This window comes from Marmota marmota, unplaced genomic scaffold, assembly GCF_001458135.2.
Source record: "Marmota marmota marmota unplaced genomic scaffold, marMar, whole genome shotgun sequence".
NCBI lineage: Eukaryota > Metazoa > Chordata > Mammalia > Rodentia > Sciuridae > Marmota > Marmota marmota.
Window position 1 is genome coordinate 2319043 of NW_026000103.1, and position 20366 is coordinate 2339408.

General features: G+C 39.5%; 1 protein-coding gene across 4 annotated transcripts in view; it reads right to left on the bottom strand.

Annotated features, from left to right (window-relative positions):
* Adamtsl1 (ADAMTS like 1) overlaps nucleotides 1-20366 on the bottom strand; it is a 905649-nt gene that overhangs the window by 108228 nt on the left and 777055 nt on the right. For all 4 annotated transcript variants that reach the window (XM_048783907.1, XM_048783906.1, XM_048783909.1 and 1 more), the window contains one exon: nucleotides 13249-13459. In XM_048783907.1, the coding sequence (XP_048639864.1) occupies nucleotides 13249-13459 (211 nt within the window). The remainder of the gene's footprint in view (nucleotides 1-13248; nucleotides 13460-20366) is intronic.

Consider the following 20366-nt stretch of genomic DNA (forward strand, 5'->3'; position numbering starts at 1 on the left):
ATTTTTGCCTACCATCAAGGCTCTAGCGGGGACAACAGTGTGCTAGTGTGTAGTCAAAACACTACTGGGGCCCACATTTCACTCTCTTACTTGGTGGTGTCAACCTTGGATGCACGTTGAAATCACCTGGGGAGATTGGGAAAGTGCTGATGTCCAGGCAAAAACCTAAACTTAACAAATCAGAAATTGTGGAAGGTGGGTCTCAAGTACTATGTTTTCAAAAATGACTTCCTAGCTCATTCTTGCCAGATAATTCTATTGTGTAGTCAGAGCTGAGAACCATTTCTCCAAATTAATGCCCCTTTACTATCCCCAATGGAATAAAATAAACATGGGAAGGAAAATCTGGGACCCAGAAGGGTCTGTTAGGATCAGTGGTTGTTTGGACCCCACCCAAGCCAATATGTCACTTGTTTACAATTGTGAATTGTTTGAGACCACAAAGCTATTGGATAATGACATTTGAAAAGCCATTAGTTTGGTCTAGCCTTTTAATTCTAGAGTCTTTCAAATGATCCAGACATATGATGAACAACTTTTTTTTTGTATGTATAACTTAAAAAATTCTAAACAAAACAACCTTATTGAATCTCATAAGGGAAAAAAATGTATTTTCTCTAGTTAAGATCACCTACCTACCACTGAAGGCTAACAAAAAAGGTGAAACCACCCTATGATGTAGATCTTATTTCTACAATAAAACAACAAAGGTTCAGAGAGATGAAGTTGCCCAACTGAGGCTATACAGGGGCTGGAACTGGTTTATTTTCATTCAGTGCAACATTCACTAAGCTCCTACTGAGCACCATGCACTGAACATAACTGGAGAACAAGCCCAAATTTGGGTTATCTCCCCTATTCTGTAACAACTCCTCTCTGCTTGCAGAACCAATGGAAGACATTTTTGCCTCTTTCCTAGGCCTGCTGAGAGTGGGCCTTAAACTCTCACCTTACTGGAGGGAGGGTGCTGTGTACTTTAAAGTCTTAGCTTCCACTCTCAAGATCATAACTGACTGCTAGCCCAGGATCCAAGTTAGGGACCTACATTCCACAATAGTTATCTACAGTTTGGTGACTGACCCTGGAAACCTGTTTTCCCTAAATCCTTTGATTTCTGAGTCGAAAGGCTATAATTGAACATAGCTCCTAAGCAATGTGTTGAAGCTAGACAATAGAGGGGAATCTATAGAGTACCTATTATTTATCACAGAGCCAAATAGTTCCTTCCAAGGACTTTTCTACTGACTTTTGCCCTTAAGAAGAAAAATCTATACTATTAGACTTTGGTTTCATTGTGGCTTATTTCAGTGACAACCTGGAATTTTCACTTATTAGAGAAACACATTTAAAAATTTGTATTTCTTATTTAAATGCAATTCAATAAAATATTAAAGAATTTCATGTTAACTCAGATTGTACCCATCTTGCTTAGAATAGTACCATCTGTGAATTTAAGTTTCAACAAATATTTATAGCATTGAACTGAAGTTGGTATTTAGGAGAAATTTGAATTAGTATGGCTAAGAATTCCATTTACTTAGAATAATCCTTGTTACTATGGATAACTAAAGTTTTAAATTTAGTTTTATAGTCTTTTGCATGATTTCTTAGGTTCAACCTTCTCTTATTTCTGTCAAATTCTATGTTTTAACCAGCCAGTTATGCTGTAATTAGATTAGTTATAACCTTTTATTGTTCGGTCTTTTTCAGAATTCTTTTATAACTAGATAACTAACCATGTGGATTATTGACTCTTAAGGATGTGCCAAACTGAGGGACTGCATTCTTCACAATACTTTCCATTCTGTGAATTACTAAAATTTTTCCACAAACTTAATGTAATTTTTCAAAGCCACAATTGTCAGAAAGAAAAAAAGTCATTGTGGCAAATCAAAAATTTTAGTTGTAGGTTCTCCCCTATGCCTACTCCACATGTCCGCTTAAATGGAAGTAGTCTTTGCCATTTGTATATGTTCAAAGTGGAACTGTGGATACTTCTCCTCCAACCTCACCCCCAAATTGTTCCTCTCTCTGTCTTCCCTAATTATTTAAAGGTGCCATGTCCAGGGTTAGACTTCAGCAGTACCCTTGAGAACCCTTTTCCTCACTACCTTCCCCTAAAACCCAACTCATAAGCAAATGCTGTCAGATTTTCTACAAAACAATAAGTTTTGGCTTTGAAATACCTAAGAGGTCAAGATACCATATCTCCTGTCTGGACTACTGCAAACATTTCTAGATAGCTTCCCAGTGCTGTGGTCTGAATGTTTGTGACCCCCTCCCCATTCATATATTGAAATCCTAACTCCCAAGATGATGTTATGAAGTGGGTGTGGAGGCTTTGGGGAGGTGATTAGGCCATGAGGATGATAAAGCCCTCATGGATAGGATTAGTGCTCTTATAAAGGAGGCCCAGAGAGCTGCCTTATCCCTTCCACTGTGTGAGGTCACAGGTAGAAGGTGCGATTCATGAAACAGGAAGAAGGTCCTCACCACACACAGATATGCAGGAACCCTGATCCTGGAATCCCAGCCTCCAGAACTATGAGAAATAAATTTCTGTATAAAACATTCACTCTGTGATAGTCTATTTTAGCAATACAAAACAAACTAAGATAATAATTAATCAAGTATTTCTTTTCAACTATGTCTTATCACATTCTAGAACACTCTTTCTTTTTAATTTCTGGGTTTCTAATGTGGTAGTGCATCATGTACAACCATTTTTGGTTTATTTAACATTTAACACTTAATGTTCTATTTTTTGAGTCTTTTTCTCATCTATATGCTTAACAATCATAAATAAACAAGCATCTGGAGTGATTTAATAATCTATTTAATGCTTTTTCCTTCTCTAATATTATATTTATTCACATTTTTGACTCTTGACTAAGAACTTTTTGTGTTGATGGTGTACAGTTTTGCTTTTCTATTTCCCTGTATACTCATCATTCTGGGTTGGTTGTTTTGCAGTTGCTTCTGTCCAGCCCCTGTCACTTATCAATTTGCAGGTCTTGTGACTGCATGCTAGGGTTCCATGGTGATAATGAGGATCTTGCAGCCCTAGCTGGGAGATGAACTGGTAAAGTTCCTGATGATAAGCTAAGGCACATCATTATTCTGCAGTTCAGAATATACATCAGGCTTGGAAGTGAGCCACAGCAGGTTTTTAGTTTTCTTTCCAACATTCTTTCAAAATAGAATAATTTCAATTTAGACATAAAAGCATGCAGGGAGTCTTCCTAGCAACTTATTTTGGGACCACATTTAGTACACTGTAATCATATTTGTTACTACCAACATTTTGGACACAAAAAAAGAAAAATTCTTCAATGAAAGCATGAATCAGATCACATAATTTCCTCATTTAAAACCCTCCAATGGTTTCCCCTTGCATTTAAAATTAAAATCCAAACTTCTCTAACCTGGTCTTGCAAAGTCCTGGGTGTTTTCTGGTCCTGACCCTGATGGAACTTCCAGACTGTTGAAGTCAAATCCTTCCAACTTCATTCACTCATTCCACATAAATTGACTAAATACCAATCATAGAACAAGCTTGGTTCTAGGTAGGTGATGATCTTCTTTCTACCTGGACCATTCTTCTCTTAGATCAGCATGTGGCTAAGGCTTTCTACTCATTCAGGTTTGTTTCCATTCTCACCTGCATGGAGAGGTCATCTCTAATCTTCCCAATCAGATTAGTGAAGCCAGTCTCTATCCTATTACTTCAGTTTGTTTTAAAAATAGTGATTTTAAATACTTCTTGTTCTTTCAGAAATTACCACCCACTATCTTATCAAAGTATATGAAGAAAGGGATTATGCTTCTTTTACTGTTCATATTAAAAGCTTTTGAAGTGTGCATTCAAAACTCCATTCCATCACTCATTTTCTTCTTTCCATATCTTTTTTTAATTAATAATTTGCTTGTTTCATCATAAAGAAGTGGTCAGGGTGTAAGTGAAATGGTAGAGTAACATTTTATAATGGATTCTGGAGATATGTAGTATTTTGATGTGATCCACAAGTATTTACACAGTTGAAAATGTAGTATATTTTTGAGAGAAGTAATGGATGTTTCATAAAACCATTATCCTCTAAGCCTCAAAATTACATCTTTTCTTTTTCATTTGATGATAATTCACAAATTCCCCACAAATCCTACTGAGTTCAACATCCATAAAGAACATGCTAAGTTTGTTACTTGTTGTTCAAAATTTTAGATACTTCACTATTGATGTTGGATTTGCAGGAGTACAGATTGCTTCAATGTTTGGTGGCTGAAGAATTCTTTTTCTAAATATTTTATGAAGCATATGGGCTTCTCTTCAGTATGAATTAAATGTTCTGAAAATAAATAAGTAGTTGAATAAAGAAAAAGGTAAGTTAATTTTCTTTCTTTCAAACTGAGGAAGTAGGTGATGAAAATAATCTGTGATATTTCAAAAAATGGAGATGTAATAAAATTGTACTGGAGAGTGACCACTCACAATAACACAGCTGGGTTGTCACTTTGCAGGTAGGACATAATTTAAGGGACAGACCTCAAATAATTATATAGAAATCTATAACAGCATGATGATAAAACAGTTTTAATGAAAAATTTAAAAATCATCTTGTTTTAAAGTTTGACTTGCACAAATAGCTTATGGAAGATTCTCAATGCCTAGAATATAAAGTCCAGACTCCTGAGAATATCCTTCAGGGCCCACACGCCCTAACCAGCAATGAATTTTCTGGAACATTCCTTGAGGTTCTACCACGTGCCAGTGCTTTAGCTATAATAGACAAATTTCCTTTCCCTGAACATGCAGATACTTTCTCTGCTCAGGCCTTACACCATGTTGTCCACCCTGTGAGCAATGCCCCTCAGCTTGTGGCTCATCCTGAAACTCTCAAGACATTCTTGAAGGCCAAGTTCACAGGCTACTCCTTAGCAAAACTTCTCTATCCCCCTGCATCTTGGCAAATAGATCGTCTCCACCCCACCCTGACCCCTGCCTGGAAGGGTACTATATTTCTTCTGAAAGGACTCGTTGCATGTCTGATAATTTCCTCTGCCTCCCTACATGCACACAGGATTAGGAGCCTTTTGAGGAAAGGGGATTTATTCATCTTTATACTCCCCAGTGCCTAGTGCAGTGTCTGGCAAAGAATGTGCACTTCATAAATGTTTGCTGAATTGATGATTGGATGAACGAAAGAGCCCCAAATCCAGATGTTTCAAAGATGTAAAACAAACATCCAGCTGATGGGCTGATCATCCATCTTTTATCAGGCTGTTTTATCGTTAGTCAGAAGCTGCTTCTCCGGACATCAGCAGTGGATCTGAGCCAGTGGCAGTGAGTGCTCTGCTGACTCTCCAAGTATGGGGGACAGCCCTCTAGCTAAGGGAATACTGGCAGGAATCTTGCTCTTAAACACTTGTCTTGTCTATGCTCAAAAATCTTCCTCAGTGTGTTTACATGGATGAAAGTTGTTTTTGTCAATCTTCAAAAATGGTGGAAGATAAAAATTTCAAATTAGTAAAGGCTCCAAATTCTGTGACAACTTCCAAATTAGTAAAGGCTCCAAATTCTATGGTAACTTTGTAAACATGCTGAGATTACCTAGTGATGCTGTCGGTCAGAGGCAGAACTCAGAGAAGAAAATGTTTCAAAAGGGGCAATAGCAAGAGAAAGTTAAAAAAATTAGAGAAAAAACATTTGCCTTATGAATCATCATTTAAATAATATTCTGGTATGAAGAGGTAAATCTCTGGAAAGGGGTATTATTTTAAAAATATGCAATAAAAGTAAATAACAAAAATAGTATTTATATTGCATATACTAACTGCCACATGTGTTTCATGATACAAGGTCATGGGTTCATTATTTTTATAAGAAAAGTAAGAAATATGCAATAAGAAAAACACTTAAAAGTTATGTTCCTATACAGAAATACAATGACTCAAGTGACCTATATTTTTAAAGATTTTTCCCATAATCAGCATATTAATAAATTCTGCCTGTATTGATGCTTTTGGTTTCATCTCAGTTGTTTAATTTACTGAGAGCTGAGTTCATTTCCTTAGAATTTCAAATCATATTATTGAACCCAACACAAAGTGCAACTTATTTTCTGTTTCTAAGGTCAACTTTCCAGGTTTAACATAACTTCCTCTGTTTATAGTTTCTAATTCATTTCACTCATTTCTTCATTCACTCATTCATTCTTTCAGCAAACAGTTATTGAATACCTGCTAAGTGCCAGGCACTGTATTAAGTGTCTTGAAATTAGGATGAATAAAATGGTTACTAAACTTCAGGTATCTGAAGTCCAGTGAGGGAGAAATACTTTCTGCAAAATGTGACCAGTTTTACAAAAAGGGGATACAATGGAGAGTGCCACCAAATCTTTATGGAAAAGTTGGGGCAGCTAATAGAGGAGGTATCAGCGAGTGATTGGGCAGGGGCAGAGTCGTGTGTGCACACATCCAAAGTATGAAAGAACATGAGTGTTCATATAACTCAGCTGTCCTGAGAAGGGAAGGTTCATGAGGAAGAAAGGTCAGGAAACCAGCCTGAGACATTAGAACAGGGGCAGATGGTAAAAGGTCTTTGAACACAATCTTAAAATCATTAGGTATCAAAAGCGGTTTTAAAGCAGGGATAACATGATCCAATTTGTAGGAAATGACTTAGACAGTATAGGCAAAGAAAGAATATTGCCCTGTGAGGCATTAACAGGTGTGCCATGGAGAAAGGGAATTTTGGTTAGATACATCTAGATAATGCTGCATACCATACCCTTTGTTGGGGGTTCTCAACAAATATTAGTATTTTTATGGCTCAGGAAAGGGCCTGAAGTAAAGAACCGCCATCTCACATTGGAAACTCTGAATGAGAGTTACACAAGACAACACTGGAGATGCAGCCAGAGGCTGTGTATAACAGTTGGTACTTGATGGTAAGGACTTGGACAGTGCTGCAGGAGGAGGTTTAGAAAGGAAGAGAGCACCAGGTGGGTGGATATAGGAGCTGGAACCGAGAAGATATGGGTATTGACTATGACAGATACTTGAGGCTGAGAATGGCTCCATTTCTAGGGAACAGGCTAGACAGCAGTGACAACCTGCCATAAAGACCGATGCAGGGAGACCAGGTCTGCTGGGGAAGGGCACAGGCTCGTGTGTACCAAGCTTGGTGTCAGACTTTTGGAGATGGAGGCATTTTGGCAACAGAGGAGATTGAGAGGCCCCAAGGCAGGTGGAGACAGTGCTTGGTATATAACAGAGTCAAACTAAATTAGGGCTTAGAGAAAAAAAATGAGGACTTGATCTCACTAAACAAAATTATTAAAATAAAGATGATATTTTTACACCAACCTGTCTGAGAATTAGATTTACCTTGTTCAACTACTGTTGATTAAGCTTTCTTAACCCCAGAAGTACGAGGCCTGCACGATGCACCTTCTGGTTAATACTTCTATTATGTTGTAATGTACAGATCCACTAAAATTCAGAGCAATTATGACAAGGCTCTTTCTGCTAATAAACTTTAAAAAACCTTCTCCATACGTGAAATTTGACCTTTGATCTCTGTTTTGATATATTTATTGTTGATTCTAAAGATAGAATCAAGTGTTCATTTTCTTATGAAATATATTTTTGAAAATAAGTCCTGGAAGAGGAAGGAGGGTTCCTGGTTGACATTTTGAGAGGCAGAGGGGAGGGAAAACTGCAGGTGGGCAGGGAGCAGTGTGGGCAGAGGAATGCGCAAACATCCTAATAGGATTTTCTTCTCTTGAGACACAACATTTCAAATAAATATGGCCTCTAAGTTAGAGTTACATAGATTTATACTTTAGTTACTGGGATACAAAAAACCCCAGATGACTATCACTTCACTTTCTAACAGAATTCAGCCCTCTAATCCAAACCAAGATAGGTGTGTGTGTGTGTGTGTGTGAGAGAGAGAGAGAGAGAGAGAGAGTGTGTGTGTTTTAATCTAGAACATGAAAATTTTATTTTTCAAGCATTTATAGTTATCATTCATTTTTTTCCCTTCATATTGCTGGCAGAAATTCCTCTCTTGTATTGCCTTTTTACACAGCTAAACTTATGCAGTTTGAACTGTGACTCTGATGAAAAAAGGTTTATGGGGAAAGGCAATCTAATCATGGTTTTCAGCTGGTGGAGGGGGCTAGGAGCTGTGGAGATTGCTCCTGTCTCAGCACAGATGTGTGCAATGTGTATGTGCAGTTGGGAGGACACAATCCTGAACATAAAACATACACAGTATAGAGAAATATAAATCCCATGCTTCAGACTGAGGGCATTCATTTCAGTTTAACCCTTCAGCATATTTCTCCTTTTTTTTCTTAGTCCATTTTAAAAGTTAATTTTTAGAATTAAACATTAAGGAATACTGCTGCAAATGCCATAGACAGTGGTGGGGGAGGGGTAGCAGAGGGCAGGTTTTCAATCTCCAAGACCTTGTGCTAGTAGAGACCATGTGCTTAGCCCACATTAAAGATGGCTGAATAATGACCCCAAAGACACCTACATCTTGATCCCTAGTACCTGTGAACATGTTGCCTGAACATTATGAAAGGGACTTTGCTGATAAAATTAAGTTAAGGGTCTGGAGATAGAGAGATGATCCTGGTGAGCTATGTGGTCACTATGGTCCTGATAAGAGGCAGGAGAGGATATGACAACAGAGTCAGTGGCTTGGGTGATAGGCTTTGAAGACAGAGGAATGGACTGTACAGAAGCCAAGAAGCATGTGGCCTCTACCAGATGGAAAAGGAAATGTAATAGATCCTCCTGTGGAGTTGGCTGACCCCTTGATTTTAGCCCAGTGACTTCTGCCCTTCAGAGCTACATGAGAGTAAATTCCTGTTGTAAGCCACTAAATTTGTGGTAATTTGCTACAGTGTCCATAGGAAGCTAACACACAGATTAACTGCCCTGGATATTGGCATCAAATATTGAGTTTTATGTAAACTGCAAATTATCAGGCTATTATGTTTTCAAATTTCCTTGCATTTTAATACTTCAGAGCAAATATAAAGCTGAGCAAGAAGGGGTTTTGAAGCATTCAGAGGCCCCCTTTTCCATTGCCAGCTATGTGAGTTGGGACAACCCTTCCCTCAAACCTTGTTTCCTCTCAAGGACACTGCAAGGAATAAGACAGAAAATGCAAGAGCCGCAGAACGAGTTATACTATGTGAAGCTGGAATTCACGTTGACCTCACAGTGCTCCAGGCTCCTCATCTGCAACATGGAGATAATATTAGTAACCATAACATAGGAGAGTGAGGATTAAGTGAGTTAAGGATGTCAGGAGCCCAGAGTTGCCTTACAGGTGATGCACTGTATGTGCTGCTTTTATTAAAAAAAAAAGAGAAAAAAAAGTAACTTGCTAAGATGTTGCAAATGATCAATAAATGAGCCTGGCATACCTGGCATGTGCCTTTTCCACAGCATCTTCTAGGTCTAGTCTAAATGCACTGGGTGTTATGTGTCCCACTGAAACTTGGTACCTGCCTTCATTGACCTTGTAATCTAATTCAGAAGCCACAAGAAAGTCTCCACCAGGTCACTTCAGTGAGCAGGACTGACTTTGAACACTCTGTAGTTTCAGTGTCGGGGGATGGTAGAGTTAGAGGAGTCCTGCCAGAGGAGAGAGGGCTTCTGATGGATTCTGAGAGGCAGAGGGGAGGGAAACTGCAGGTGGGCAGGGAGCAGAGCAGGTAAAGGAATGCACGATGGGGCCACAGCTGGGCATAGGGCAGGGGCAGATTTGCAGTAGTGAAGGCCTCAGACTTTCACATAGTGGCTTTATGATATGGCTATAGAGAATCCTTGAGAAAAATCCTAGCAGAAGGCAGTCGTGATCACACTGTTTCAGATTAATCTGTGGTATATATAGCAGTGACTTTTAATCATGCTGTGGTAATTCTCCAGTGTGATACAAGGGTGTGGTGTTTCAGAGTTCATTTATAGCCAACACCAAAGATGAAGAGGAGGAAGGGGAAGAGGGGAAGGATGAGTTTAATAATCTAGAAAAAATGGCAGAAGAATAATATGTGGAAAATGTAAGTATTCAGAAGCCATCTAAATAGAAACAAGATACTAAAGCTAGATAGGCAAATATTAAATGAGTTCTTCATACAAGATCAGAGATCAAAACCAAGAGATAAATTATTGAGTAAGAGGTAAAAATGAAATTAAATGGTCCTCTAACAACCAAAGCTGGAATTTGATTTCTGCTTTATTTCTGCTTGTTTGTTTCTAAGACAAAATTTTAATATAAGTACTTGGACTTAATGCGTGGTCCTTGGCAGAGCTGCAGAATATATAAATATTGGCTATTCACCATCTGTCAGGCAAGTGCTCAACAAAGAACAAAGGAGATTGTGTTCCTATCTAGCAGGGGACAATTCATGTAATTTGTCCTTTTTATCCAGGAAAAGAAACATACACAAGAAATCTGTGGTGACCCTGTGTTCAAACAGCAAGGAGGAAGAGTGTCCACGCCAACAGATTAATGCCCATCAGATTGCCTTTTTTTAAGTGAAGGATTCGAACCCATCTCCTTTTCTTTCATCTGAACAAAGGCTGGGGGCTGGTTGAAGGATGAGAGGCATCAGCAACATCCTCTGGCAGATCCATATAGCTAAATGGGTATGAGAATGCGCATGCACACCGGTTTCCTTATCCCACCTAGGACTGCTGAAGAATCAGTGGTCTAACCAAGCAAGTGGGCATCAGCAGCTGGTATCCTAACTAGTGGTGTCCTGAGCCACAGCCAATCAGCTCAGGGGCTTAAAGTTACTCCTCTTTCCAGCACACATGATTTCCTTTCTTTTTAGTAGAGATTAGGAATGACTAATTTTGCCAACAAAGCTTAATTACAGGAGTAGGATTCTAGAAAATAAGATAAGAAGAATAGCCTATTGTTTACTCCAGGTTTAGAGAGTCTGACCTGGAGGACATAAAGCCAGAAATTCAGGGCCCATGGGAAGGTACACTTGATCTCCTCATTCATTTTGTCTCATAATAAACATTTTAGCCACAATCTACTCTGTACCTAATGACAGGATATGCTACAGGTAATACATGGACTTTCTGAAAGTGGAAACTGATTTGAACTGACTCTTCACCTTTTCCTAGGTTTAGCGGCACAGTTTAAGGTCATCAATTTACTCTAATTAGAGGCAGCTCAGCATAAATGCACTAGAAGCCAGGAACCTGGGATCTGGTCCAGGCGGTATGATCTTGAGCAACGCTACATCTAAGCCACGGTTACATCATCCATAGAACAAGAGTGCTCATATATGATCCTCAAGGCCCCTTTCAGCCATACAACAATGGGGTTTGTTATTATGGAAAGTACCCCATAAAACAAGAGTGATGGCCACCCCTAAATTTGCTAGCAGTGTGAACCCCAGTTTCCTCAAACCTAAAATAAGGATAATAAAGCCTAATTTTCACTGAATAGTTGTGAGAATTAACTTCAAGTAGATGTGGAATAATATATATATTTCTTAGTAAAATCCTGGTACATTGGTGTTCAAGATATAGTACATTCTCTTTACTTCCACAAACTATCACACAGTGGTATAGAATTTATGAACTTAGCCATAATACGTTTAAGCTTGAAAAGAAAATATATAGTCAGAGTCTGTTTCTAGCTACTTTGTAGTCATCCCTCAGTACATGCAAGGAATTGGTTCCATGATCCTCCTCTGATTTGGTTCCAGTTCTCCATGAAAAATGGCATAGTATTTGCATGTAACCTACGTACATCCTTCTGCATCCTTAAATCATCTCAAGATTACAAATAATGCCTAACTTAATGTAAATGCTATGTAAATAGTTGTTATACTCTATTGTTTAGGGGGTAATGACAAGGGAAAAAAGTCTATACATGTTTAGCTCAAAGGCAACCATGCAGGCTTAACCAGATTGTATATAATGTGCCATTGCTTAAACCTACAGATGTGGACAATCTGGATATGAAGGGATGACTGTATTTTAGTGCTTTGCTCACTTGCTCCTTGGAGTACTTAACTAAACCACAGCCCCAAGATGGACAGGGAGAAGGAAGGAAGGAAGGGCCTGGAGGATATTTGGCTGCCTGGGAGTGGCAGCCCCTTTCTTAGCACTAAGGCAAACCTTTGTAAGTGGCCAGCCTCTCCCTTCAGGTGGTGACCATATAACTTATCACCCAAACTAGGACACTTCTGAATGTTTAAAACTATCTCAAACAAGGAAGTATGTCCCTGCCACCTTTCAGGCTTACTTTTTGTGACCTTTCTTGTCACTTTAGAGCTAAATCTGAAGTCCAGATGATGAATGAGCACATTGCAAAATAAGATATGCAAGTGATCATTTTAAAATCCTTCTGTGTTCTTCAAAGTCAAACAAGAAGGTAATTTAACAAACTGGAGAAATATACATTGATTTTTAGATAGATGGCTACTATAATAGAATAGTTGGGTTATTATTATTATTATGTAAAATTTTGGTGCAGCATCAACAGACATTTTTGTAAAAGGAGGGAGAGTAAATATTTTAGGTTTTGTGAGTCATAGGGTCTCTGATTCAACCACACAATATGCCCTTATAGTGCAAAAGCAGCCACAGATACTAAGTAAAAGAATGGGTGTGGCTATGTTTGAGTAAAACTTTATTTACAAAAAGGGCTGCAGGGTAGGCCTTAGCTTGTGGGCTGGAGTTTGCCTATTCTTGTTTTAAAACAATGGTTCCCAGACTTATAGAATTCACAGAAACAGGAAAATGAAGATAGATATCTGAAATTGACTTTGGATTTCTAACTTACTTTGCTAGGTAATGAAGTTAAAAAAAAAATCATTATCTAATGGCCAAATTTCTTAGAATTTTTAAATAGCAAAAGTAGAAAGGGCCTGGATTCAGAAACAATTTAGCTTTATGAAAAACCCACCATATTATCTATATTTTAGAAATTTTTCCTTAGCTTGATTCCAACTCTGTCATGAATACACTCAAGATTAACAGATGGGTCGTTTGAGTTGCTTTTGGAGATCAGTGGGGTGTGGTACAGTAGAAAGAACATGGTGTTCATAATTAACAGCTTTAGATTTGAATAAGGTTAAGGAAGTACTAGGAAGGAAGGGATGAGCAGCACTTGAACATTCCCTTAGTGGGACAAGAATCCTTTGCCATGAATAGCTATTGCAAACATATGCTCCAGTATTGAGTAACCTGAGAACTCACCGGTTGCCACTGTGCAGGGTACCATGCTGGGGGGCAATTGAAGCGGTTGCAAGCTTGCACTGTGCTGGGTTTAGGGTGGCGACACAGATCATCAGCCAGGATTACCATTTCATTCAATTCTCTGGAAAGCAGGTGAGAGCAGAAGACATCTCTGGTCTGCAGGCCTACACCACAGGTGAGACTACATGGACTCCACTTGCCAATTTCCCACCTGAGAAAAAATCAGAGAGGACAAAGACTGCCTTAGTTCCCATGCAGAGAACATTTCCTATGAACTCAAGGGTCATTAATTGATTAAAAATCTCCAACTTGGAATGTGGGAAGTTCTAGGCAAAGATTGGCTAGGAATTCTATCCTGTGCCTAGAACACGTCCTTCCTCTTTATACTCTAGAATTCACTTAGAGTAAAGCAAAGAGGGTGGCAAAGTAGAACATCCAATATTTACCTACAAAATCTCCAGTAATGATTAAACCATGTCTACTTTGATGGAACACACAAGCTTTGTGAAAATTAAGGTGCTATGTTACAAATAAGTTATGTACATAGAAAGTTTGGCTACCACATATTGAATGGTGGGTCTAGGAAAAGATTTTCTGCTAATTTTTTCTAACCCCCATTCTCAGTGAGACTGAAAAAAAAAATTTGTGCTTGTTATTCTTTGGCTTCAAAGTGAAAGGTCATTGGCTCCAACTTTCTTCAAACTTCCATCACAGCCCAGAAACATCTCTGTCTTATGTATAAATATCATCACTGCCTGGGACTGGATAATGTAACAAGAAGTGGAGGCTGCTAAATAGATCAGTCTTCCTGAAGGGAAGTAAGTGGAGTGAGCGGCTCATTATCTGGACATAGAAGTCAAACACACAGATGAGTTGAGTGCATGAATTGGCCAGTTCTAAATGGCTGAGTCTTGAGAAGTACATTTATAGTGAGCTAAGGGCCTATAAAAACAGCCCACTGCACCTCCCCGTTGTTGCAGCCTCCAAAATGGGAATGATAAGTACAAAGCTCAGTTGCTTGGGCTCCGAGTCAGAGTGTTCTCTAATGATCAGTTTTAGAAGGTTCTGTTTACAGTAGGAGGCACAAAGATTCTACAAACGGGAGTTAGCCAAGAAAAGCATGGCAGTATATTCCTGAGTAGCTAGTCTGCCTAGCTTTCATAGCCAGCTCGAAAATTGGTTTAACAATCTTTGGCCTTAATGATTTTCATCAGACTGTAAAAGTAAGTGTCTACTCTCATCTTTTCCTGCTATCCTAAAAGGTACCTACTGTCCTATTCCTATGTGCACTAACTCCTCTCATCTACACTGTTTATACCTATAATGAACTACATCCATTTATGCCCCAGAGTTTTCTAGCTCCATCTTTATGTAAGCTGTATTCCTAGTTTGGAATACCTTTTGTTTTTTCCCTTATCCCTCAAAATTTCTTCCATTTCTACATATTCAAATTTCACCCATATTTAAAAGATGGCATTCACACTTGCTCCAGACACTGGTGATTTTCTCAGTTGGATTATAGTTGTCCTGTCTGTCCAGGGTTCTGCTACAGAACAGACCTTCTGAGGTCAGGCCTGTGTCTGAGTCAGTTTTGGAACCCTCACAGTGTCCATCATACTACCTTGTAGATGATTAATGTAGATGGTTAATAAATTCTTGACAAATGAGCAAATAGAAGGGGTCTTCCATTGCACAGGGCATGTAAACACATTAGTTTATTCAGTTTTCTCCAGAGACATAGGATCCATTGATTTTACTCACTTTATAATTGAGGGAATCTGAGAATCTAAAATGCTGGATTCTTAAGATGCCCAAGTGCCTATCATTTATAAATAGTAAAGCCAGGATTTGAACTTGGATACATCTGACTCCAAAGCCTGTGTTCTTCCTATTGTACCATGCTGTCTCCTGGAAGTACCTTAAAAATTCTCTATAATCATTACAAAATTTTAAATGACTAGAAGAAGAAAGGCTGGGTGGAATATAGTTCTTTTTGATCCTTGTGTGAATAAACTTCTCTTATTTTTAACCCCCCCAGCAGGATTATTTTCAAGTTATAAAATGTTGTGGTGCAAGAAGGGTTTTGAGATTGTCCAAACATCCAAGGATGTGGGGAAAAAGAAACACTCTTACATTGCTGGTGGGACTGCAAATCAGTGCAACCACTATGGAAAGTAGTATGGAGATACTTCAGAAAACTTAAAATGGATCCACCATTGATCCAGCCACCCCACTCCTCGGTTTATAACCAAAAGACTTAAAATCTACATACTACAGTGACACAGCCACATCAATGTTTATAGGAACTCAATTAACAATAGCTAACCTCTGGAACCAACCTAGATGCCCTTCAACAGATGAATGGGTAAAGAAAATGTGGCACATATTCATAATGGAATATTACTCAGCCTTAAAGAAGAATGAAATTATGGTATTTGCAGGTAAATAGATGGAGCTAGAGAATATCACGCTAAGTGAAATAAACCTATCCCCCAAAACCCGAAGCCTGATGTTTTCTCTGATAAGTATATACTGATCCATAGTGGGGGGCGGGTAGGGAAGAATAAAGGAACTTTGGTTTGTGTAGAGGAGAGTGAGGGGGAAGAGTGGGGTTGTCAGGATGGGAAGGTCAGTAGAATAAAACAGACGTTATTACTCTATATACATGTAGGATAGATACACTACTGAAATGACTCTGTACCATGTAATAACCAGAGGAGTGAAAAGTTGTGTTCCATTTGTGTATAACATGTCAAAAGGCATTCTACTGTAAAATAAATAAATAAATAAGATTTGTCCAAATATCATTTCCTGCTCCTTCCTTCTAAAGGTTGAGTCTTGAGCATGGGCTGGACATAGAGGCTCTCCCTTCCAGTGACTATAACGAGGCAGAAGTGATGCTCTGAGACTTTCAAGGCTAGACCATAAAGGATATAGTTTCCCATGATGCTCTCTCTAATGGCTTATTCATGGTGGGGGGAAGCTAGCCATCATGTCAGGAGGACACTGAGATGGTCTTAAGGAGCGTCTACCTGTAGAAGAATGGTACCACCGTCAGCCCAACTTGCCACTCACGTGCATAAGGTACCTTAACAGCACATCCTCCATACAAGGCTAGTGTTTGGATGACTGTAGCCTCAGGAAAGGCCTTGTGCACAAACTGCCTATGGTTCTTCCAGATTCCTTACTCAATAAATTGTGGGAAAGGATAAATGTTCATTGTTGTTATAAGCCACTCGGTTTGGAGGGAAATTTATTATGCAGCAATAGACAATTAATACAAGTATGCACCCCTCTCCAATGTATATATATTCATCCAAAGACATATAAGAATATTCATAGAAGCACTATTCATAACCACCCAGATGAGGAAAACTAAATGCTCATTAACAGATGAATGAATAAAAAATTTTGATATGTTCATACAAAACTATATAAAACAATGAGAATAAACCATAGCAATAAGCAACACTGTGGATGAATTTTATAAACATGAAACTGAGCGAACAAAGCCACAAACACAAAAATTGATATGTTTCTTTTCAATTATATAAGCTCAAAATCCAAACCCAATCCGTGGTGTTAGAAGTCAGGCTGGTAGTTACCCCTTGGCAGGTAGGAGCTAGAAGAGGGGTATGGTGAGGAGGGCTTTCCCGGATGTTGTCTAGATCTGGGTACTGGTTTGGGTCCAGTTCATGAAAAACCACTAAGTCTTATGTATAATATTTGTACATTTTTTTTGTTTGCTATGTTTCAAAAATGGGGTTTCCCCCCAATTTTAAGTGAAATCATAAAACATGGGAGTCAAACAAAGTCCAACAACCACCCCGATGCTGATGACTGCTCTATGTGTGTCTCACAGGGCAGCTGCCTGCATGGTTAGTGCTGACCCCAGGTTCACCTGTGCCAGGGCACAGGTTTTTATGCTCACTCCCTGGGCCCCTGCCCCCACTTCTGCTGGAAACCCAGTTACCAGGACCTTGAAGCAGAGGCATTTTGACAACTATTAGGCCAGTTAAACACTGCACAGAGAAACTCACAAAACAGACCTCTCTGCCTACCCTGATAAAAGCACATTTTACATTCCCAGGGAAGGAGGTCAGCAGAAACCATCTGCACATTAAGCACGTTTGCTGATTCTGGGTCAAAAATATTTTAATCAACTTAGGCCAAAAAAGGGAAAGCAGGGACTTTTCCCTACTTCTGTCCTGCATAGAAGCTGCCCTCATGGGCTGTGGATCTTGCATTTTGGACTTGATTTTGGCTTCCAGAACTGGGAGACAATAAATTTCTATCCTGTTAAGCCACCCAGCCTGTGGTACTTTGTTACAGTAGCCCTAGGAAACTAAATCACTTTAACCTCATCATTTCACACAGTGTCTGGAACACAGAAGATGTGCAGTTAACTGTGTGGTCATTTCAATGGAGTTGAATTTTCAGTGAACTGTGTGTACCTTTGGATGAGTCACTTGGCTGGTCAGCATCTCAGCAGTGTCCTTTACACAACTGCTTGCTTCCAATTTCAAAGTCTCAAAAGCTCTGAACGCCATAATTTTTTCTTCAGTGCGGTATAAGCTCTTTTTGTGACAAAACTGTGCCTAAATTGACATGCTTTGATAGGCTGCATCCCACTTTGGGTAAATATTTATACATTTTTACTGCAGTAATTTTAGCCTGTTGGAGTATGGCATTTTCCTCCAGAAACTGCTAGGGATATTATACAATTTATGTCTTAGTCATCCAAAGTCTTTCTAAAATACAAAAAAATTGTGAATTCTGAAACACATCTGCCTCTGTGGTTTTGGCTGGAGGCCCGTCGCCACGCATGAGGAGGGTGGTAGAGCTGATGGGTAGGGTTCTTGCCCTTCTAGGCTTTAGGTATTTCAATCATGGTTGGGTTCTCAGCCAGAATGTTACACAAACTCTAGTTTCCCCCACATTTTTTTTCTATACTTTTTCTTTCCTCTGAGCCCTTCTTCATATTACTGTCTCCTTTGTCAAACCCTTTTTGCAGGAGAGGTTCTGTGAACTGATGGGTTGGAGTTGATGCTCTGTACTGCCAGACTCGCCCGCTTCCAGAACAATCGACTCCTGACCCAGGGCATGCAGGAGCCGGGCGACCCTCCTCCTCAGTGATTGGAATTAGCCTTCCTACCTCTGCCCAGCCAGAGGTGTTCTTGAGTTGACCTTCACTGTAACTGGATTTGAGACATTAGACTTGGCTTCCTGATTCTCACTTTATTTCCCTGACAGCAATGGAGATCTGCCCAAAGTCTAGCCAACTGGACTGGTCCTGTCGCTCTATCTCCATCTGGCCGGTCACTGGTCATAGGTGGGCAGAGAACCTTTAGCCATAAGTCATAAGCCAGAGCCATCTACCTGACCTCGCACATGATCACCAACAGCAACAGTCATACTAACACTTACACAGCATTTACCATGAACCAGATTGTGCTAGCTGCTTTATGGGCATTATTTCCTTTTAATTCTCTTCACAGCCCCATGAGACAGGTACAATTATCATCTGGATTTAACAATAAGGAGTTGAGGTCTGGAGAGGTCAAATCATGGCCCCCAAATGCTTGCTGCAGGCAGATGTCAATGTCATCTACATCATACCCAAGTCTACCCTGACTTGGGCACAGGGCACTGAAAATGGAGCTGCTCCTCATCACAGGGGCCAGCACAGTGGATGTGTAAGCTTCAGCTCTGCATCATCCCACCTGCTTTTGCTGAGGTCCCCGTAGGACCCCGGAGTAAGGCCACCCAAGATGTGGAGAGGGGAAATACTGGGGAATGATACTGGCCAAATTATATTGTTATATCATGTGTGTGTGAATATGTAACAACAAATTCCACCCTTGTGTACAACTTTATTGCCCCAGTAAAAAAATACGGGAAAAAAAGAACTGATTCACAATTTGTATCAATCTTCTGAAGAAGTTTCCCAATTTTACAGGTACACTAACAGAAGCTCTGAAGCCTTAAGTAAATTGTCCAAGCTCATGCAGAAAGTAAACAAGAGAACCAGGATTCAAACTCAGGCAGCTTGGCTCCTGCATGCTTAACCATCACACACTGTCTCTTAAGACCAGGATGACTGAGTGAGTGGTCAAGGCTGGACACCCCAGTGTGCTAAGCTTCATAAAGTTATAAATGACAACATTGACAGATCTATTTCTTAATGACAGTAACAAAACCATGGACACCACCCAGGGTCATGCATACACTTGCAGTTGTGATTTCAATGAAGCAACAATGCTCCTTGGCAGCGAAATGGGCAAAGGCAGTGTGTGGTCCTCCCAAAAGAGATGTTTGCTTTTAAAGGTGGCCATCAGAGGTAATGTGGGCAATCAAGGGCCCACTGTGGTTGGCCATTTTTAGCAGCTTGTGTTAGTATTAGCTACACAAAAGGAAGGCTTTTTGCATTCTTTTGCATAGGGCTCATTATGTGAGTTGCTTGGTTTCTCTGCCTTAGTCTTTCAGAAAAGGTAATGACCTTTGCCTCCCAGCAACTGATTGTAGCTGGTATAAAGACACATAATTTCTAATGGCAGACTCTCCCCACTCCAAGCTATTATGCCCTAAGAACCTTCTCTTATCTTGGCTTTTGCAAGAAATTCCCCTCCCCCAAATTCAGTAATTTAAAGTGCACTTTTTCTTTGGAAGAGAAACACCATTGTAAACTTTACTTTTTTGTTAGAAGTATTTCTTAAATTTGTATGTAATACTTCAATTTGACATTTCTCCATACCATTTCTATCCTGTGATTAAAAAAAAAAAGTCCTTGAAGATATTTCTTTCTTTTAGAATGCCTCTGAGGTCAGGAGGTGGAGAACAATGCAACAGTAATAAATAGGACACCACTGATATGGCCGAGTCTAGAAAGCTTAAGGTAAGGCAAAGAGAGACAGCCTAGGATGCATCCTGCTTTCAGTTTTTCATCTTTCTTACCAGTGTCTTCCAGTTTATCTCCACATCTCCCAGTATCTAATCTATTCCTAGCTCACAGCTACAAATGTCACTCCCAGTGCAAATATGATCATTTTACTTGCTGTGATTCAAACCCTCTTTGGCGTCAGAGCTGAGTTTCAGTAGGGAAAGGAGCCAGTATGTGC